The sequence below is a fragment of the Sebastes fasciatus genome, chromosome 10, assembly GCF_043250625.1.
Source record: "Sebastes fasciatus isolate fSebFas1 chromosome 10, fSebFas1.pri, whole genome shotgun sequence".
In the NCBI taxonomy this organism is placed as follows: Eukaryota; Metazoa; Chordata; class Actinopteri; order Perciformes; family Sebastidae; genus Sebastes; species Sebastes fasciatus.
The window spans coordinates 5,887,789-5,910,473 of record NC_133804.1 but is presented as its reverse complement, the minus strand read 5'-3'; the positions used below and the strand labels follow the sequence as shown (position 1 = coordinate 5,910,473).

The 22,685-nt window shown below is 42.4% G+C and overlaps 1 protein-coding gene across 19 annotated transcripts; it reads right to left on the bottom strand.

The window, feature by feature from the left end:
- Positions 1 to 1,116: 1,116 nt before the first annotated feature.
- Positions 1,117 to 20,954, bottom strand: mgarpa (mitochondria localized glutamic acid rich protein a). 19 transcript variants are annotated; one of them, XM_074647805.1, is made up of 10 exons: positions 20,683 to 20,953; positions 15,735 to 15,835; positions 15,475 to 15,580; positions 12,614 to 12,631; positions 7,287 to 7,586; positions 4,752 to 5,014; positions 4,599 to 4,640; positions 4,071 to 4,535; positions 3,742 to 3,788; positions 2,450 to 3,541 (listed from the first exon to the last, which is right to left on the bottom strand). In XM_074647805.1, the coding sequence occupies exons 1-9, from the start codon at positions 20,756 to 20,758 to the stop codon at positions 3,753 to 3,755; spliced, it is 1,407 nt and encodes a 468-aa protein (XP_074503906.1). In that variant the 5' UTR covers positions 20,759 to 20,953; the 3' UTR covers positions 2,450 to 3,541; positions 3,742 to 3,752. The 19 variants fall into 19 exon arrangements, with proteins under 19 accessions (XP_074503898.1, XP_074503900.1, XP_074503892.1 ...); XM_074647807.1 differs by lacking the exon at positions 4,599 to 4,640 and adding an exon at positions 4,662 to 4,721 and having other exon boundaries at positions 4,785 to 5,014; XM_074647803.1 differs by having other exon boundaries at positions 4,071 to 4,577; positions 4,626 to 4,700; positions 4,785 to 5,014.
- Positions 20,955 to 22,685: the final 1,731 nt, after the last annotated feature.

The following is a 22,685-nucleotide window of genomic DNA, read 5'->3' as shown; positions in this document are numbered from 1 at the left end:
AGACATAAGGGGTACTTGTACTTTACTTGAGAATTTCCATTCCTTGTTACCTTACACTTCTACTCCACTACTACTCAAATATTCTACTTTTATTACGTTATGAGTTACTGTACTGATTAAGATTTTACATACAAAACACGAGTTTCTAAAATACGATGCACTGCTAAACATAACTAAAGAGTTGACGTATTTGATTTGATTGACAATGACCAAACAACCCATCACCTGTCATCAGATTCTGATTCAAATGTTAAATTTGTGTGCACTGCAGTACGTGACATGACCTTTTTCCAGCTTAAAACCAGTGAAAAAGAAATACAGAAATCTCTAATATTGACTAACCGTAACAGAAACACATATTGCTTCTTTTAAAAGTCAGTCTCTTGCTGCTGAAGTCACACTTTAAGCTTTTGTGATGAAGAAAATGGAGACTGTAGCAACAAAATAAAAACTCAAGTAGTATTTTTATTCCAGTTATGGAGAAACAAAATGTCCACAATTTGTTTTAACCAGTAACTGTAGTCTGACTCACAGGATGTACACTGTTCGTATAAACCTGCCATTGGCCACCTATTTCAGACATTTTAAACTATTTTTACACAAAATGTTTTAAAAATCAAAGCTGAAGTAGGTAGAATTAGAGTTATTATGACTTAGTTATTTTTATAACATGGTCACAACGTTATATCTAGTGAAGGCCGTCTTGCAGAACAGGAATGTGTCCAAAGTCGAGGAGGAAACTAAGATCAACATCTGCCGGGCCTTCGATTCATGGAGGGACCTTCGATTGGTTTTGGGTATCCAAACGGACCTTGACCTGGCAAAATTCCTATTGGACAGGTAAGCTAACATTACTGCCAAGCATGTGCAATATATATTGAGATTGTGATTTTAGCTGGCTAATAATATTGCTAACATTAATCAACATGATGCCAGTCAATCAAGTTTAGTCTTATGTTTGTCGACTCACAGTTTTGACCAATGCTCGCTCCTCGCATCAACGGGACACCGACTGACGTTGACTTAACGGCCACAGGTGTCACTGTTAACAAGCAATTTCTGATTCTTACATCTGGCCCCTCTGAAAAATTGGTTAAAAAAATGACAACACGAAAGTCATGTTTAATCCCTCTTTATTTTGTAAAAACATGAAAAACATCAATATGTTAAACGGTCACATTTTCTGTCCTTTGCTAAGTCAAAGGCATCCACTCACATCCTGTAACAGAAACCTGCCTGCGAGCATCAAGGACAGAGTCATCATCTAAATCTCCCATTTTTTAAAATACATACCAACAAGTAAAGTTCAATTCATCCTTCAGTGAGCCATTTCAAAATACATTACACAGGGCTAACAAAGCCAGAAATTCAACAGAGACGAGATAATGTGAAAGAGAAGATCAAGGAAGAGAGGAGGACTACAACAGAGCTGTCAAAGCATTTCACACTGGAGACTTTACTTCAGACATACGGCAACACTTCCAAAACACACACTTCATGTCACACCTGCACATCTGTATCATAACTGTTCGTACTTGCTGCGGGCCTTTAAATCACACATCCACACAGATCTGACTGCTAAAACAAGACAAGAAAAGCGGAGAGTGAACGCACATGCTGTTGCTTATCCATTCCCCTATCCATCTCACTGAACCATGACGCTGAGCTCCACTGATCATCAGTCTAGGTAAAAACCAGTGTTGCTTATTGAATCTATATCAATGGCTAAGGAGGAGATGCAGGTAAAAAGGATACGAGAAGGACTTTTGCAAAATACATATCCAGTTATGCCAAAAAATTGCAACTTAATATCATGAAGATTTCCCTAATATTTCCTACATTCACTGTATAATCATTAGATCTTCTACTAAATTAAGGAAGAACAAACTCACCTACTGTAAAAGGTAACTAAACACATGCTGCGCTGCTCTCTGTGGGTCAAAACTTTCAAGTTTGTTTCATGTTTGGCCACACCCCAATCAATGATGTAACAACTGGTGTTTTCAAACTGGTGCGGGGGCGTCATCAACAACTGGTGCAACTTCGCCTGGTGCAGTGGCCTCCTCAGCAACTGGTGCAACCTCGACTGGTGCAGGGGCATCCTCGACAGCTGGTGCAACCTCGACTGGTGCAGGTGCATCCTCAACAACTGGCGCAACCTCGACCGATGCAGGGGCCTCCCCAACAACTGGTGCAACCTCGGCTAGTGCAGGGGCCTCCTCAACAACTGGTGCAACCTCGACTGGTGCGGGGGCTCCTCGACAACTGGTGCAACCGTGACTGGTGCAGGGGCATCCTCGACAACTGGTGCAACCGTGACTGGTGCAGGGGCGTCGACAACTTTTGCAACCTTGACTGGTGTGGGGGCGTCTTCAACAACTGGTGCAACCTTGGCTGGTGCGGGGGCGTCCTCAACAACTGGTGCAACCTGGACTGGTGCAGGGGCATCCTCAACAACTGGTGCAACCTGGACTGGTGCAGGGGCCTCCTCAACAACTGGTGCAACCTGGACTGGTGCAGGAGTGTCCTCAACAACGGGTGCAACCTCGACTGGTGCAGGGGTCTCCTCGACAACTGGTACAACCTCAACTGGCTCCACTGATCAGTCAAACTATCAAAATACCCACTGTGACATCATCAAGGGGGAGTGGCCAAAGGGAAGTTCTAACCCAATGAGAGCAGAGCAGCAGTTCTATGTTTCAGGGTTAAATTACCTTCACAAATGAGGATAGGTAAAGGGAAATCGACAAATGCCTGCCTTATTTGGTATAATAGTACAAGTTAGGTGATCACATGTCAGTGGCTTAGCAACTGTGTTGTTGGCTTAGGAACTGTAACACTGACTGCATCAAGAAGAGGTCGGTAGTGTCATTGTAAAGACTGAAAACATGAGGAACAGTGAGGTAGCAAGGTAGCTTCTGTACATGGGCTGTTGAGCAAGTGTGCTCTGCGTTTCTTCACAGTACAGAAGGTGTTTCTAGCTGTTCATTTTTACACCAAGAGAAGGAAAACCTGAGGTCGGGTATTGTAAAAAAAATGCTGGTGAACAAAAACATCCCTTGCTTCTTTAAAATATAACACTAGTTTCACATCACAAGTCGCTGGGCAGAGACTGGGTTAACAGGACATGGTGATGAGTAACAAGGTATTCCACTGGAGTGATTTCTGAGGCAGTAAACACTGTAACAGGTGACTGAATGGCTCAGCTTTGTCCACAGCGGTAAACAGGTTGCAATTCACTGGAGTTACAAGAACAAGTTATTGAGGCTACTAAAAGGTATACCAGAGATTGACCGGGCTCATCGGGGACTACAGAGTCAAGACATGCAAGTCGGTGTGGAGTGTCACAGTAATGGGTGCCACTAGTATGTCAGGATAATGGTTCCATAAAGCAGGCATTGATCTAAACACTGAAGTATGCATATCTTGGAACTACATGGTAGTGCTTTGCGTTTTTATGGATCAAGGGAGAACGGGAACATGTTGGACAAAGGCACATCCTCTTCTGCTGGATAGAAAGTCATCATTCAGGAGCGGTTTACTGTGATGGAGGACACAAACACAAAAGTCAATAGTACTTTACATTGTCTGTCTATATATGAACATGAATACATTAAAAAAACTAAACAATTCTACATCCCTAGAGTGTATTTGAAGTATAGGAATGTGGATGTGAAGGGGGGGGATGTTTAAGTACATCAGCCTACTCTACCATGGTAGAAATAATCAAAGGCTCAGTACCTTCTTTGGAACTACTGCATTTGCATCCTAAGAAGACGTCGCCTACCCTGAGTAGCAGAGTTTACAAATCCATGTTAGAGATTTTTTTAAAAGCCCACACTGATTGAGAGCAGGGGTGACATTTTCATTACATATCTAGTTATACTGCAGCATCCTGATAATAAAAATGGGTCTCTTCAAATCGTTCTCAAAACACTGTTACTTACACTCCGCAACCAAAGCTGGAGCATATGAGAAATGGGCTCTTGTCACTTATAAACTGTTCAACATACAGTACGTACATGCATTAATCAATCTGAGATCAGCCTAAAAACAAAGTTATCTGGTACCTCAGAAGCAGGGGCATCGTTATCGTCTGGAGCTGGGATGACTCTACCAGTCATGGACCCCACTCCCAGCACCCTGGGCCGTTTGTCAGCTTTGGGCGTTCCTTCCAGAACCACGACAATGTACTCTCTCTTGGGACTTTCAGCAGCTGCTGCTGCTTCTTCTTCCACCACAGGGCTGGCTACTTCCGCGGCAGGGGTTGCAACTTCTTCCTCAACTGTGGTGGTGACTGGTTCTTCAGCTAGAGCTGTGTGTTCAACCACTGGTGCAACCTCTACTGGTGCTGGGGCCTCCTCAACAACCGGTGCAACCTCGACTGGTGCAGGGGCATCCTCAACAGCTGGTGCAACCTCGACTGGTGCTGGGGCCTCCTCAACAACTGCCGCAACCTCGACTGGTGCAGGGGTGTCCTCAACAACTGGTGCAACCTCGACTGGTGCAGGGGCATCCTCAACAACTGGTGCAACCTCGACTGGTGCAGGGGCCTCCTCAACAACTGGTGCTGGGGCCTCCTCAACAACTGGTGCAACCTCTACTGGTGCAGGGGCCTCCTCAACAACTGGTGCTGGGGCCTCCTCAACAACTGGTGCAACCTCTACTGGTGCAGGGGCCTCCTCAACAACTGGTGCAACCTCTACTGGTGCAGGGGCCTCCTCAACAACTGGTGCTGGGGCCTCCTCAACAATTGGTGCTGGGGCGTCCTCAACTGGTGCAACCTCAACAACTGGTGCAACCTCGACAGGGGCCTCTTCTGTGGGTGCAGGTTCTACTGGTGCAGGGGCCTCTTCTGCAGGCTTAGTATCCTCCTCAACTGATGCTATTTCTTCAGCAGGTGGAGCCTCTACTGGTGCCAGGAACTCTTTGAGGTCTTCAACAGCGGTTGCCAACTCTTCCTTTGCTTCAGCTATCTTTGGCACGTCTAGAGCAGATGCAGCTGCCAGCGGCACTGAAACACAAAATCCAGCCATCCAAAACATCACTGATGCTCAAGTTATATTTTCCCACATTTAGCTCACTCAACGTGTGGTGGTTAGCCAAAGGTAAGATTTGTGGGACCCTTTTAGAGAGATAGAGGATCTAGTGCCAGCAAATCTACCTGGTGGATTGTGACTACATGCAGGTGCAACGTCAACCCCGGCAGAGGGGTGGGGGGGGGAGTTGAAGAGAAACAAAAGGTGTAACAGGAAAGTAGTGTTAGTCACTAGGGGGCATGATGCAGTGCCACAAACCAATGAAGCTCTTCCATGTAAGAATAGGAAAATACACAGCTTCCCACAGACATTCCACACAGACAAAAGCAGAACAGCAAAGCTATTAATAATGGGCAATTTTGATGGGGTTTGGGTTCACTGCTTTAAAATCTTGGAAAGTCTTTTGCAAGAAATTATTAAATCTGACGAGAATCTTACAGTGTGCCCAATACTGGATTTTTGAGGTTGATACAATATTTGAGACTAAAAAAAAAAAAAAAAAAAATCTGATAATGATATACATCTGCCAGTTTTTCAATAAACAAGATTATTTGATTATTAAAAGATGTGTTGTCAAGGATATAGCTTGCACTGGTTTGGACACTTTATAGTTGAAAAAGAACTCGTCAGTCCTCTCTGGTGGACAAACTATCTATTTCAACGCTGTAATTTCTTGTTACTAATTCGCCAGAATATGCAGCAGTACAGATATACTGCGTCTGTGAAGAGAATGTGGGGATGTTAAACTCTACATAAAGAACATACTGGAGGTTATCATGCACATATCTCCCTAAAAGTGCAAACCGTGCAAAACGTTAGGGTTGTGTCTTGATGAATAGAGAAGTCCCAGTGCATTACTGACAGTGTAGATGAGTAGAGTTGGGTGCAGAGAGCAGTGAGAAGGAAATGCAATGTATTTCAAATGCATTTATTAAGTGAGCGTTTTAAAATCAGGCTGATTAAAAAGCTCACTTAATAAATGAGAAGAGCAAGCTTGCATCTATAAGTTCACTGAAGATTTACATTCAATATGAGATGGCAAAAAAAAAATATATATATATATAGATTTTTTTTTTTATTTTTTTTTTTAAATTGGAATGAATGGCTAGAATTGTCCTTACTTAAAAGCTCCATTACGAAAGCTAAAGCTAAAAGCTAAATTACGGTAAAAAGATCAATTGAGACAAATTAAAGACGGCAGTAAACCTTTCCGCTTTGATAAAAGTTTTATTGTGTGGCTTGATGAATTACCGTAAAATGTTCACAGTGCTCATTGACCGGTTATAAGCAAAATAAAAATATGATCACATATTATGGGTTGAATTGGTTCACCTAACGAGTTCTGAGTTTCACATTACACTTTAGGAAATAGAACACACTGCAGCATTTACAGAGTTCGTACAAAGCCATCTCATCTTGCTGTAGGATATACAAACACACAACTGCTCGTTACAGAGGTTTCAATGAAATACAGTGTTCAAATCTCGTCAAATAGCATCGGGGCCTACACAACAAAAATATACCAATAATATCACAGCATTATAAGGGTGTTCCTGCTTGTTCTCCATTTACCTGTGTGTGATTGGTTGAACCCGATATATAAGGCTTGCAGTTCTCTAACAGGGGAATTAGCTGCTTTTTAAAATCACATTAACTCTGCCAAATAAGAGCCAATCTGTATGAATGTCTATTCACTGTGATCACATTTATTTCACCCATAACTGCAAATGAGAGTCACATTAAAAGACCTGGCTGCCACTTTGTGATGTGTGGTGTGCAGCTGTAAATCGAGAGGAACCTGCTGAGAAGATGGCCCCCCCATGATAATCTGAACAAATATAGACAAACCCAGAGATCTACGCTGCACACCAGAAAAAACCTGAAGTCATCCTTATGTGTGAAGAAATACATACTTTGCACAGTGCTGCCCTCTATGCCCACTCCAATAAATACAAGAGAAAATAATATACATCTTTAGGAAGACAGAAGAGAATGATGAAGAGGTGAACCCAGGCACCCGGAGGAGAAGCAGCTAACCTCTAGTGGTTCTAGACAGTGAGTTAACAGTGTTATTGTTCTCAGTGTTGTGAGGGAAGACCTGCTATCAGCGGCTCTTTAATTTAAGTGGTCTAGAGATGGTCGAGTGTGTGTCTGGTAGTGTGTGTAGTGTGTCTCCCTGTAGTGAGTGTGTGGAACCTCAGGCCTCAGAGGCAGCTGCCTCCTCCTCCTCAGGTGAAGAAGTCGTACCGTTGCTTTCGGGCTCCTCGGCGGCGGCGGCGGCTGGTTCCGCAGCATCATGGGCGATCTCCTCGACGGCTTCGGCAATGTGAGCCACTTCTTCTGCGACCGTCTCCACTTCGTGCGCAGCCTCGGCGACCTCCTCCGCCACCTCGGCGACGACCTCTGCGACTTCGGCGACTACCTCAGCGACCTCCTCCGCTAGGGTCTCTGCCTCGCCGTCAGCTGCTTCCTCTTCGCCAACCACAGCCTCCTCGGCTGCCTCCTCAGCGGCCTCCTCGGCTGCCGCTCCCTCCTCTTCCTCTCCGCCTGGAACACAAGAAGCAGAAGGAGTGCATCAGCCAGAGCATTGGTTTGAATCACAAGGCTGACAAATTTCGTTATCTACTACAGTAGTCAGCCAATTTCAAATGTGAGATATTCTGATTAATGTATAAAAAGCAGCATTATAAAAGGTTATTAATATATTATCAGTAGCTGGGTTTCCATCCAAGGTGTGTTAAACCACGCAACGGAGAGGCAACATTTGATCAAATGTTTAACAGCCAATAGGAACGCTCTCTCTCTGAAATGACCTTTGATTGGTCAAAATCTCCCGTCCTGGATTAGATTTTCTAAAGCCTGAAAACAGAGCCATGAGGAGGTGCAGAAGTCTAGTTTTCTCTCAGAACACTTGAATTACAATATGCTGAAAGGTTATTATGGAATTTTTGCCAAATGATGCCAAAAACATTCTGCCTACTGCAGGTTTAAGTGGGGATGTTGCTATTTCATGCTCTATTTACCTACAATCAAATAAGTTGTTCTCTTCATGGACGCAATAAAAAGGAGGAAACTAGCGAACTGTGCTAAAAATATAAACCATCTGAGAAGTGATGTGTGGAAGCATTTTGGATTTAATACAATAGGTGTAAAACAATCTTGGATAAAAAGGTAAAAATAAAAAGCCTGACAGTATTAAAGTAACTTATTGTACATGGGTCTGTACATGTTTTTAAAAAAAGTGACAGCTCTACAATGTGGATGACAAATACATGTGCCGAATATCTCAGGTTTGTCAAATGTCCGGTGCTTTCAGACAGCGAGCGGTCTCCATTGTTTTCAATGTAAAGACGACAGCAGACACGCCGCTCTCCTGACCTCACACAGCTCTTTTTTCGCTGCATTCAGAGTTTGTGATGGTTCATCTTCTTCCAACTTGCTGCCTTTCATTAGTAAGTCAGACTGGTATACACAACAACAGTGTAAACAGTTGGATGGAAACATAGCTACTGGCAGCTGATCAGGTTTTCCCAGCAGGCTGATATGCCACTATAAAAAAAAAAAGAAATACTGCCGTCTCAGCAAATATTTCATCTGAATAAACCCAGAGGTGACACATTCACTACATTAACTGCATGCAAACTCAAAGACAGAGAAGGAGCACGACAGACAAGAGAGAGGGGAGGGGGGAGAGGGAAGGGGAGTGCAGGATAAGGTGTTGGGGAGAGGGGGTGAAGTTGAATTATGTTTCTTACCATCCAATTAACAAACTACCGTATGTTATCTGGAGATCTGACAGTGAGAACGACACAGACAGCCCAGGTAGGTTGTGTATCTTTAATCTTTAACAGAAACCCCTCCACCATTTGGTCTACAGTAACCATCAACAAAAACACACCAAGTTGTGGGAGACTGGCCCAGGAATCAACTTTGACTGGTGCTCAACACTTGTGCATTGACTATTGGGAGTGACGATAGCCTGCTGGCACGTTGGGATTTCTTGATAACGGGGTAAATGCTAACAATTGAGCATACATACTCTGCTGAGGTGTAATGTGGAAGAGCTAATAGTTCCGGAAATATATTTGTGTAATTTTCCATTTGAAAGTTGTTTTTTTTACCGCTACCTAATGTTCCTCAACATAGAAACACAGGAGAACACATTATCTCCTGGATAATGTAACAGCACTGACCATAGGTTTATGTTACGGCCATCAGTGTGTTTTATTATTTCAGTGTGACAGTTTTTCAAAACACAAATGCCAAGTTTATTATCTCCGCCAGGCGCGAGCCTGGAGGGGATCATGCGTTAGGTCGTGTGTGCGTCCGTCTGTCCGCAGCTAATCTCGCATACGGCTGGACCCGTCAGCCTAATATTTTTTGTGCACATTCATGACTGTATGTTCAAGGACCTCTCATGGTTGTGGTCATTCACAATTTTAGAAAAAAATATTTGATTGGCTGTTTTATACAGTCACTGACTGACTCCTCACTACTCTTAACTGGCCGTTCATTCAATCAATCAATCAAACATTATATCAGTAGAGTGCACTTTTCTAGTTTATAGTATTTTCCTCCTTTTTCCATAGATTCCTTAGAATCTATGGAAGGATGAACGTTGTAGTAGAGCTCAATCAGGGACCATGAGGAGGCGGCTTGCAGCCATTTAATCTGCAAGCAATGTTGTCATCTATCTTAATGCTATTTAAATAGTGAAAACACCACTGCTGTAAAAGATTTGCTATTATTGAAAGTCTTACTGGAGAATGATGTATATGAATTATTTTTGAAGTGATCTTTCAGACTGCACATACAGTAGATAAATGTAGCCGACCACCACATACAGTATACTGTAGGTAAACCTGGCTACATCAGCTCATACAGCCCTTTGGATGGAGCTAATGGACTACCATCGCTCACAATAGTGCATGCCAATGTGTTGGCGACAGCTAAGTTGACCAAGTGGCTAATGTCCCACAAAAACAAAGCCATTGTTTGAACATTCCAACCCAGAGTGGTGTTGAACAGTGATATAGTCCATTGACAAAAGAAACGTCGGTTTTGAATACTGGATTCTGTCAAGTCCATTTATCCTCTTCACGGAGTTACACGTTAACATTTAGCAGCAAGAGGCAAAAAAAAAAAAAAAATGAAGGAATTGTCCCAAGGTTTTTTGGCTGAGTACAGGAAAGAAGGGAAGGAGGAGAGAGGGGTTTTGATTTCCTGTTGAGATCCAAAGAGTCCAGTTCTAGGACGAATATCCATGCGGCCACAGAGGACCTTAGCTTTACCATTACACTGAAAGAGTAAAGACACAAAGAGTTAGAGAAACGAGAAGGAGAAGTCTAGCTCTTTAAAAAAGCCAAGTTCAATTTACACAGCAATATCATCGTCAAGCTCAAAACTAACCACAGAAGCTATGCATGTGAATTAACGACAAATGGGTATGAGCTGCTACCAAAATGTGCTGGTGATGGCGATGGCGAACGCTCTATGAGAAGAAGCCTTAGTAGTTTGTCTTCACTTGGAGCAGAGATGACTTCAAATGACTTAAAGTTTGGAAGAAAAGGTAAGACTTTTTTTAATCTGAAGCCTCTTCTAAAACAAGAGGTATGAAGAATGAAGGGAGACAGAAAAGGGGGATTGAGTGGTATCAAAGGAGGGGATTGATTTGGTGACTTATGCCTCATTTATACTCCTGCTGCATGCGCCTATGCATACTGTGCGGGCACCTCTCGTGAGCACCAGGTATATACGGTATAGTACTGCGGCGGACTGCGCGTTTCATGTCATTTGGACCTGCGGTTTTCAAATCCTTTGTCAGGCGGCCTTTGATTTATTCGATAGGCGTGATTCAATAGTTCCATATAAGTTTAGCCCAACACAACTCCATGGCTTTAAGAAGAATTATGGAAGAGTTGGATGATGAGGAGGAGCTCCTGTGCCTAGAATTAATAAGGGAAGCCGAATGAGGAGGTGATAATACAACCCGGCTCTGACGTCCAACCCGGCTCTGACATCCAATCAAACTTCTGCGGCGTCCACGGTGCCTGGGACATAGTCACATTTTTTCAGGGGGTGTGTGGCTTTGTCTCTGTGGCTCTGCGAGCTCCGCAAACCATCTCTGCAGAAGCTTTTCCACAGAAATATAAATCAGGCATAAGCCTTTCTGCCAGTAGGATCAACTTCAGGAGAGGTGAGACTGAGGTCACATGGGAGGACAGAAATATTTCATATGAGTGGCCAAAATCAAGAGCCCAAACTGTATAATAATATCAGGAATTCTATTATGCTATTGTAGCTATTTTCCAGATTTCAACGAGGGGCATTGCTGCAGCTGCTGCAGTGTTTGATGCAATGCATCAAAATCAATGTTGTTACTAATCATTGACATATCCCAGACTGTGAACCCCCCCACAATTTTTTTTTCTCCATAAAAAAACAGTGACATTATGTAAACAAAGGGACAAGGGCTGGCAAAGTTAACGCGATACTAGCGTGTTGATGTAAATTAGTTTTAACGTAATTATTACTAATTCTGTAACGCATCAACGCAACTTGCGATTTTTAGGTTGTAGCGGGCTCAGTTTTAAAGCTGGAGTTAATGATCCATCATATGGTATCATATTAAACTAGAAAACCTAATGAATCCTTTGGTACCAACCATGGTACCAAATAACTTGTCGTGAAGGAGCCTAAATAACGCTCCAGACTTACTCTAAATTTTGGCGAGGAAAAACTGGCATGGCCATTTTCAAAGGGGTCCCTTGACCTCTGACCTCCAGATATGTGAATGAAAATGGGTTCATGGGTACCCACGAGTCTCCCCTTTACAGACATGACCACTTTATGATAATCATATGCAGTTTGGGGCAAGTCATAGTCAAGTCAGCACACTGACAGCCGTTGAGCTCGAGTTTGCCATGTTATGATTTGAGCATATTTGTTATGATAAATGCAGTACCTAGAGGGTTTCTGGACAATATTTGTTTTGTTAATTGATTTCCAATAATAAATAAATACATTTGCATGAAGCAAGAAAATTTGCCCACTCCCATGGTTTTTCATTTTGAACAGATAAAAAACGTGTGATAAATTTGTGATCGTGATTAACTATGGACAATCTTTTAATATATATTTTAATCGATTGACAGCCCTAAAACTGACATTTAAAGAGTTAAAATTCTGAAAACTAATGAATATTTGGTAGTTGAGATCAGGACAGATGTTGGTTAAAAAAGCATTAACTCAGTGAAAGTGGAAAATAATATATAATTTTATGGCAGTTTATTGACGAAAACATTTTTCTCTTTAACAACATCATTTGGGTAATTTCCTTCCCACTGTCGATGGTCTAATCGTGGACATATGAGTGGTAAAAACACACAGTGATTAGTGTGATCATGAGCTTTCATTGCAACCAATGTTGGAATCAGGATAGTGAAAGTGTTAGAAGCACCATCAAGCCCACACCAACATTTCCTTGAACTCAGGACAACATCTCAGTGGCATTCAGAAAGTTCTCAGGCAGTGTTAATGAATGAACGGCAAATATCTGTGACGACACAACTTACCGTCTTCTTCGTCCCTGTCTGCAAGCAAACAGAAACACCAGTGTAAGTTTCACATGGCAACGAGCCATAGTAACAGCAGCCAGCTAAGTTGATGAGCAGTAAATGCAAAAGGAAGGAACTTTGTTTCTTCGGGATGTAGACTTAAAAACAATTATTTTTTTATACATTTTTCAACCAACTGGTTTCCATTTAACATGCTGCTCATGCCATTTGCCTTTGTAGATATGCTTTTTCTCAAAGAACATTAACAGTAAAACGGAGATTTCATTTGAAAATCCAACATTTTCCATTTATCACACAGGATTTATCCTTTGGATGCAAGTTCATTCTGGCCCGTTATAGTTTAAAGACGCCTTGGGACCAAAACAAAAAAAAACACAGTTCTAAAGTCCTAAAACTTTAGCTCTGTTGAACTAACTTGATTTCTCATTACTCTCGCTGCGATTGGTTCTTATTGTATGTGATGAAAACGACTTGAAATGGGTCATCTTGATAGCAGCAGGGAGTCGGACTCTGTATAAGCCAAATCGTTTATAGTGGATTTATCTCCTTGTCTGCGTTAGAGCCTGTACACAGTGATTGTGTTGCTGCTGATGGTATCAGTACACTTACAGTCACTTGGTTTATTTGCTCTATTCATACTTGTCAAACGGATCAAGTAAACTAAGCTCACCCGTCTACAATAGAACACAGGCAGTTAAGAGTCTGCTGGCCAGAACAAATAAAAAGCAGTGATCACAAACACTGATAATATTCAAACAGAATACACAGAGTCGCGTGTGCCGGACCAGAGGATGTTTGTGTTTAGAGGAAATGAGTTTGTGTTAGGGGTGGAGGGGTGGGGGGGGGGGGGTTAGAACAGGGAAGTCCAGAAGTGCTGAACACTGAAGACTGACTAAGACTGGATCTAAGAGGCATTCATGTCTACTTTTGTCAAGTTGACATTTTGTCAGTTCCTGCACGCAATAAGGCCGCGTTCCTGCACGCGACTCGAACGCGTTTCTTGGTGTTGCAGAGCTGCTCTCCTTTACAACAGCCGGATCTACACTGTGGCATTTCACTTGTATATGCAAAGTATAACGTTTTTAAAATACAAACACTACAATGCTTTTGGTTGACCGGCTTGAAGCACTTTAGCAGCACTGTAAGGCCGTGGTAAATACAGGACAGCAGGCACTACGACTGTGTGCGGGACTAACACGGTAGACCTCTCTGCCAACACACTGCTGGGCAGCTACGCTCAGTCTCTGCACTTGTGCGTTGTCTCAGTGATGTTCCCTCACGGCTGAAATAAGCAGGGGATAATCTGGGACTGTCCCACAATCCTTTGCTTGGACTGAACTCAATCCGTTTGCTCACAGTGAGACGGAGCAGCCCAAGACCCAAACGAGGGCTACATGTGAATTTTAATGTGCAATGTGTAAGATCTGGCCAGAATTTTGTATTAAACCTTAATTTTTTACAAACATTATCAAAAGAATGTTGTTTAGTAACAGTTTTGACGTTTTGCCAAATACGTCAACGTCTGGCCCGTCCTGTCTTTTAATACCACTCGTTCCTCGAGAGGCAATAGCGAGTCTCAGTAGCGTCCAGTCTGCCCTCCGTCCAACATGAGAGGACGAAGAAGTAGAGCAGCCCCGAGGGCTCGTCAATAATACATCCGTGGTCCGTTTGATGGTTTTGAAAGTGGAAGAAACGAGAAAAACGACTCGCACCCGCGCCTCGTCCTCCCTGCCGCCGGGAGTAGTAGTGCTGCAGGTCTAGGATACGTAGCACCAAGGATCCAATCCTGGAGTACTTCCCCAACTCCCCATCGGATCAGCGAACTTTCTGTTGCTACCGTTCACAGTGTAGACCCAGCGCTCTACCAGCCCGCTGTGACTCCTGGCGCTGGGGTTTGTGCTAGCTGAATTTAAAATTGCCGCTGACAGGGCGTCCGTCTCCCAGAGCTGCAGAGTGACTGCCGCTCTCCTCACGACGGGGTAGTCGAGACGCAGGTGCAGGTCGTTTTCTCGTTTCTGCAACTTTGAATTTAATCCAGTGAAACAAACTATCAATACGCACACGGACCGTACAGCCCCGATTAGCAGCACAATAAACACAGATGCTACGTAAACTACAGGCTGACACCAAATGTGAAGATTATAAGAAAGCAGTGTTTTTTTTTATACAACTGAGGACTGTAAATTTAGATTGTATGGACCAAGTAGTAGAGGTGAAATGCTGCCCCCCATTTCTTTGAAGCATGTGACTCGGTATAACACATTGCACTTTTAAAGAAATTGATGTGACACGATCAGCTAGAAAGAAATGTTAAAGACTGCAAAAGCACACACGGTAGACATGTCATTCCTTAACAGTCTGTCACTTAGGCCAGGTACAGTCCCTGGCTCGCAGAGAGCACTTTTACTAAACAAAAACTAAGTTTCATTTTAGGCAAGTTACTTAACATTGATTCGATACAATCAATATTATTTCTCGCTGGCAACTTTTGTCATTTTTAACTGGCAAAAGCAGCCACCACTGCTGGCTAAAATAAAGGATCTCTTTTAAAAAGGCCTGTTACTTGAATCTTCTGGACTTTGCCATTTGATAAGCACAAGGAGAAATCAAACACTTGATGAGGGATTAGTTAGCTTCGGGGCTTTAAAATCAAAAGAATTTGCCAAACTGCAATCAGAAGATCAAACCAAACCCTGGACTGTCAAGAACAAGTGAGCAAACTTTTAACAAGAATCATTTTTCGCTTTCACACATTACAGTCGGTGAGCCAGTTGAGGGGATCTGGTCTCTGAGCACCACTACTATAGTCTGGTAAAGCGGGTTAAAAATCCAAGTGGCAGCAGGTGAGGACTACTTACTCTTAGGTGGCCATGGTTTAGGTACCCACTCTGTCTTGGGTCTGGCATTCATTTCTGAGATGCGATCATTGAACCTGGCGTTGTCAGAGGACAACGTGCTGTATGTCTGTGGACAGAGGAAAAAGAAAAGATTCAAATCCCGGATACTATGCAAATCATGTTATTTTACAAGATGAACTCATTTGTAACCCTTTGTTGAGGACAACCTTGTCAAGTGTAGGTTAGTATCATATTGAACGAATAGAAACAATGCAACTTACGTAAGACACAGAAGCAACAAGGGCTCCACCACACAGCAGGGTGTAGACTATGTTCTCCCCAGACCCACCAGGAACCGATGACATTGGTCGCCGCTGCACAACTGGAAAGGGTTAAAAGGTCACATATGTTAGATCTTTCTTCATAAGATTTTCCTTAAAGTTACTGGGAGGAACTTTTAACTGGTTATGAAAAAGTCTCAAGATTGGCTATTTCTATATAGTTATTCTGGGGATGTTTTGTGTTCACACTGCACAGGTTAAGTGAACCGCCAGACAGGACTTTTGAGTTCGTTTTGAGGGCTGAAAGGGACCAAGTGTGACAACACCCTTAATGCTCGTCGTCGGTGCCACCGGGTCGGATTACGAAATCAGATGAAATCATGCAGGTTCACTGGAAACTCAGACTCCAGCGGTGCTCCGCTAGGAGCCAACACCTATGCCCCCCTACTGGAGGCACAGGCTGCACTGCTGGGCTTGCTGGAGGTAAGGGAGGCACGGGAGAACCTGGACTGCGTGGGGCAGGCTGTCAGACCCTGCTGTAGTAAAATGAGTGGTTTTCCAAAGGGACTCTGGTGCTCAGAAACACTATCGCTTTTGTCCACAGGGACCGCCAAAGTCAACACAAAATTAAAGTTCCTTGTAGTAGCTTTAATAGAACCTTTATTACGTGATCTCACTTTGACCTCCACGTGTATTAGAGGAGGTTCAAACAAGGACAGGTTTTCTGAAAGGAATAGAGTGACGAAATAGGATTCTAGGGGATGATCAACCTTGCAGTCACAATTCACATCAACTGCTGTCGATGACTCTGGTGGCATGAAAAGGTCCTACAGGTCAGGATAGGAATAATGTGCTGCACAAGCACATAAGCTTCAGCTCTCTCGGTGTAAAAGGGATTGGGGTGAGAAAGCACCCTAAGGCGCTCTACTGGCTCATGATGCCTCTCCCACTCTGGATTTAGCACAATAGCTTTAGATTGCCAAAAATATGCCTGTCAGCGCTTGTTTGACGCCCGCAAGGTGATGCACTCTACTCCACACCCTCGGAAAGAAAAGACAGCTCGGTTTGGAACTGCCATCCGTTTTAAAACGTGTATACATGAGAACTATCTTTGCAAAGGTGCACCATGTGTTTCTCGCAAGCCAATCAGAGCAGACTGGGCAATTTTCAGGAGGGGGGTCTTAAAGAGACAGACGCTAAAACAGAGCGTTTCAGACAGAGGGTGAATACAGGTATATTCAGACAGACAGGATGAGTAAAATAACGTGTTTTTTTTAAGATTAAAGCATGTGAACATGTTCTAGTAAAAAACTAAAATACAAGTAGTGTAAAACTGCAATTAATAACCTGGGCTTCTTTTTTCTTCTCACAATCAGAATCTTTATTTATTGCAATTTGTATCAGGTATACACTAGGAATTTACTTTGGTTTGTTGTTGCAAATAAGCAGTAAAAAATAGAATAATTAAAACGTTAGAATAAAATAAGAATAAAATAATAGAATTTTATCACTGAACTCAACCGGCGCATATATGGGACAGGCCTTTAAGTCCTTTTGCACAAAACTCTTGCTCAGCAAAGATGGGAAATTGTTTATTTAAACCAGTATGAATATTACTTGTACAGATATTAGGCTATGGAATAAGATATCAATTACGAATCATTCATTTGATCCAGCTTTGAGACAGTTAACCACGCATCGGCCAGTCCGACAAAACACCTCTCTTTATCCTATCTCGTCAGCGCGAGCCGGCCTGCCCAAAAGGAAAAGGGGTGAAAACTAAAACGGAGAAAGTAGCGGGCTCAGTTTTAAAGTTAGAGTGACGATACTGGCATCATGAAACTAGAAAACCTAAGGAATCCAATGGGACCAACCATGTCATACTAGCTGGTTGTGAAGGAGGCTAAATAACGCTCCAAACTTGTGCTAGATTTTGACGAGGAAAAACTGGCTTGTCCATTTTCAAAAGGGGTCCGTTGACCTCTGACCTCCAGATATGTGAATGAAAATGGGTTCTATGGGTACCCACAAGTCTCCCCTTTACAGACATGCCCACTTTATTATAATCACATGCAGTTTGGGGCAAGTCATAGTCAAGTCAGCACACTGACAGCTGTTGTTGCCTGTTGGGCTGCAGTTTGCCACGTTATGATTTGAGCATATTGTTTTATGCTAAATGCAGTACCTGAGAGGGTTTCTGGACAATATCTGTCATTGTTTTCTGTTAATTGATTGCCAATAATTAATATATACATTACATTTGCATAATGCAGCATATTTGTCATCTCCCCTGTTGATAAGAGTATGAAATACTTGACAAATCTCCCTTTACAGTACATTTGAACAGATACAAAAAAATTGAGATTAATCGCGATTCAATATTTTAATCGATTGACGCAGCGCACAGCATCTCCGACTGTAATTGTCTCTGTCAAAGATCAGCGAAAACAACATTTTCACTGCAGTGAACACTGCAGAGGAACACACCTATGGAGCTCTGTCATGTCCAGTGTTGAGGGTATTAAACACTTCATATTCTCAGGAAGTAATCCAGTGTCCAGGGCTCTGACACGACTCCGTGCCACCCTGTTATTTATACTGGCTAATCCGCTCAAGTCTAAGCACGGTATGAGTTAGGGGAAATAAGGCGGTGAAAATTCATGACCAGTGGAGGGGACGCAGGTCAAGAGGTCACAGGATTAGACCATGATACCATCCTGTGGTTAAGTGGGACAACCGGAGTGGAGAAGTCTCATTACTGAAAGGATTCTGGGTATACAGTGGACATTACTTTGACGTAAGCTCTTTAGAGTCCCCAGTCCAGCCTGGCAGAAAGACAACAGGCTTATGGGATGGCTCGTCATGCTACCATCCTTTCTTAGGCATGAGCTTTTTGTTGGGATGTAAAAGCCAAAAGGTGACAAGCACTTAGACAACATGGAGAAAACTGATGTTTAGATATGTACCATCAAAGTGTAATGGCTGCTACAGCTGACCATTCAGGGGCAAAACGTAAGCTGACCAACACTCCTTCGGCCAAACGTGACCTACTGAACACAAAACTCAAGGTGCACTTTTTTCAAAAGTTCCAGAAAAAGCTTGTAAGTGGACCCGTTGTTGGTCTGGTGTTTGTTACAATATGGCTGTCTGATATTTCATACTAAATGCTGATTTTGTGCTAGTGTTTATATTTAGCCTACATATTCACTTACTTACAAGGTGCAGTGTGAAGGATCTGTCAACATCTAGTGGTGAGGTTGCAGATTGCAACCAACTGAAACTTCTCCTGCGTGCCAAGCGTGACGGAGAACTACGGTGGCCGACGTGAAAACGCAAATGGCCCCATCTAGAGCCAGTGTTTGGTTTTGTCTGTTCTGGGCTCAGGGCTCTCAAGCTTACTTTCTAAAAATAAAAGAAGTTTTGGATAAATTAACAAAAATAAAACACTTTTTATGTTCAATTTACTTCGATGTTAAAGGTCACTTTGAATGATTAACTAATGATGAAGAAAAACAAAGATTTTAAATTTGGGACGGTACGCATTCATTTCGGTACGGCTCAGGTTGTATATTGGGACGGTTCCTGGAGGACCGTCTTGTCTGGGCTACTTCAGAAACATGGCGGCCGGCTCCGTGAAGAGAACCCGCCTCCTATGTAGATATAAACGGCTCATTCTAAGGTAACAAAAACAGCGATTCTTATTTTCAGGTGATTATACACTAAAGAAAACATACTTATTAATATTACACTCCATTTCTGCTAATAGATCCCCCTAAATGTTACACACTGGTCCTTTAAAATATGCTCTTTGTCAAACACATGAGTTAACATGAGAAACAGCCACCTGTCGTGGTTAGCTGCTGGAATAATGACTTAATGAGTTCATGAAGGTGCCAGTATCACAACAGAGAACAGAGGATATTTGTTCTTCAGGTCATCCATAGGCTCCCATGTGCCAACAAACCATCAGTCTGTCATTCTTGGTTATGTAAGGTTATGATCGCCAGAGAGATGGAGATAGAGATAGAGCGATAGAGATATAGAGAGATAGATATATATATATATATATATATATATATATATAGAGAGAGATATATATATATAGAGAGAGAGATATAGAGAGAGAGAAGCTGCAGCCACCGGCCGGTTAGTGGCGCACGCTCCGTCAGCTGTAGAGGTAACCTATAGCTCGAGCCTCCATTCTTTACATTACTGTCGTCACACGAGCACGACACCACGTGACCTACAGCAGCAACCATGTTTCCGTGCCACATAGCACCACGCTGAAGGTCACATACACATGCTGTTATATTCAGCTTTAAATGTACTATAGAGCTTTCAGTGGGCTGAACCTCACAGAGAAGAGACCGCGTGTGTCCTTCATGAGGACATCATGGGAGCCGGTTACTGGTTCTATACTAGTTTAATACCTAACACACGGCATTTATCATGATGGAAAGCAGCTGGTAAACAGCGGATTAACGCTACAGATTCAGTGTGGAAGTGCTGTGGTTAATACCCGGGCAGCAGCGGATAGAAGCGTGTTTAACATGATGTCATTATGAAACACTCCACCAGGCTGACAGTAGGCTATATATCCATTATGTCAATGAGGAGACACCTAAACGCAGTGCAGAACAAATCACTATTTAAATAAATAAAAGGCACCACAAAAGCCTTTCAGCCCTGTTTTAGCAGAAAAAACAGCCCAGTTGACCTTCACATGCCATCATGAGCAGCCATTGACATTGTTAAGCATGAGGATGATGCAGCTATGCAGAGACATTCACACGAGGACAAAGTGTCCTATTCCACCTTCAGCCGAGAGGCGACGGAGGACGAAGACAAAACGTTACATTTAAACTCAGAGATTCAGGAATTAATACTACTAATAATAATAACTCAGATTAGTGTTTTGTTTTAATGCCAGCTGTCTGTGTAGACTCACCGTCCCGGGGCATCCTGTAGGCTGCTCTCCGGGCCAGAGGCCCACACCTCTGCCAGGCTGCTCTGCAGGAAAACATCGCTGCTATGAGGGGGGGAATGCTGCACGTTCAGCTATTGTACCGCTGGATGAATGATGGCTGCTGCTCTAGTCTGGTCTGGTCTAGTCTGTAGTAGAGAAGCGTGCGAGGAGGAGGCGGAGGCCACACTGTCTCTCTGTTGCGCAATTTAGCCTCTGTGGAGCGACGCCGTGGTATGGAGGGTGGTTAATGCCACAGAAAAAAAAGAGGAGATGACATGTATGAGGAGTCGTTAACACCCCGGAAGCGTAGGAGGATGAATGTATGACAGTAGTGGCTAATGACTAATATTTCTGTTACCTCGTAAATATATAATTCCAAATAAAATCAATGAGTTTCTATTTAAGATTGTACACAGGTACTACCCTGCTAAAGATAACTTTTTATTTGCAAGTTCTTCGTAACTGTTAACAATAGATGCACTTTTTGCAATTGTGAAGGGGAAACTATTGAACATGTGTTTGTAGATTGTTTTCATGCAACTTCTTTTTGGTTTCATTTACAGAAGAATCTCAAAACATTTCGAAAAAGATATCATACTATTACTAACAAAGATTGAGATATTACTCACTGTCAACAATCACAGTTTTTCGGCAGATGAGATTTACATAATTAATTTGATTATTATCCTAGCAAAATATGATATACATAAAATGATATGGCTTTAAAAAATACCTTCCTTTTTATTTTTAAAGATACTGATTTTAAAACATATTTGACTACAATTGAAAACATAAAACTAAAAAAAGCTTCTTTTTTTAAACTTGACCTATGGTGACCTTTATGATAATCACAGCCTCATGAAACTTTGCAACCACAAACTAGAGACCTAGAGCATTCAGAGGATGGATGGCTTTCCTAGGTATACTGATAATAAGGGTGTTTTGAGCAGTTTCCAGAACAGAAGTACATGTGAGGTCACCATGTCCAAATAACTTTTTCTCATGGCTACCACTATGCTCCACCACACCACATGCAAACCACATGCTCAAAACCTATATAAAATTAGTATGTAATATTATATTGGGACAAGAAATACCACCTTACAACGTATAGACTTTTACAACTGCTTCTTATTAAAATATACCCCAAAGCATGTCAATTTACGACACTTCTCTTGCCTCTCCTCTTTGACGGCATGGATCACCCTCCATACCTCATAAAAGTGTCACTTTAAAGCACAGAAGGTCACCGACAGCACGTGGATGAAATGACACCGTTGCATTTTTTTTTATTTATTCAAACGTTTTTTTTCATGCTTGTTCATTTCTGTATTTATCTCTGCTTTTACAGGCTGTGTTTTCAGGCACAAAGTAATGTTGCTGCTGTGGGTTTTTCATATTTTACTTACTCAGATAACTGTTAAATAAATAAATGTTAGCTACTGTATATCCCTTTCTAATTCTATAGGCAGTAGTGTTTCTCTTTGTCTTTGTCCATTCACTTGTAAAATAATCTAACAAAAAATATTAAGGATTAAGAATGTTTTTCTATACACGTTCTACCGTGGTAACTTTTTATTCTTGGGCTGGGGCCTTTATGTTCTCCCTGTGCATGTATAGGGTTACACATTATGTGAAGACTTTAAATTGGCCTTTGGTGTGTGGACATGTTTGTGTTAGTTAGCTCTGTGGTAGAATGGACCTGGGTCCAGGGCCTCGTTCTTCGTAGGCCTACACGCAGAACTACACGCAGAACTGAGATATCCAGATTAGAATGTTGACATGTCTCAATTTCTTGTTTTTTTCAAAGCTGGTTTAAAATTCATCTGAACTGCTTTCAGAGCAACATTATGAACATTTAAAGGGGAACCACACCCATTTTCAAAATCCATACATGTCATTCCTACGGTCTAAGACAGTCCAAAAAATATAAGTAAACATGAACAACTCTCAAAAATCCAAAAACTAGAGTACTGAAACTCAAA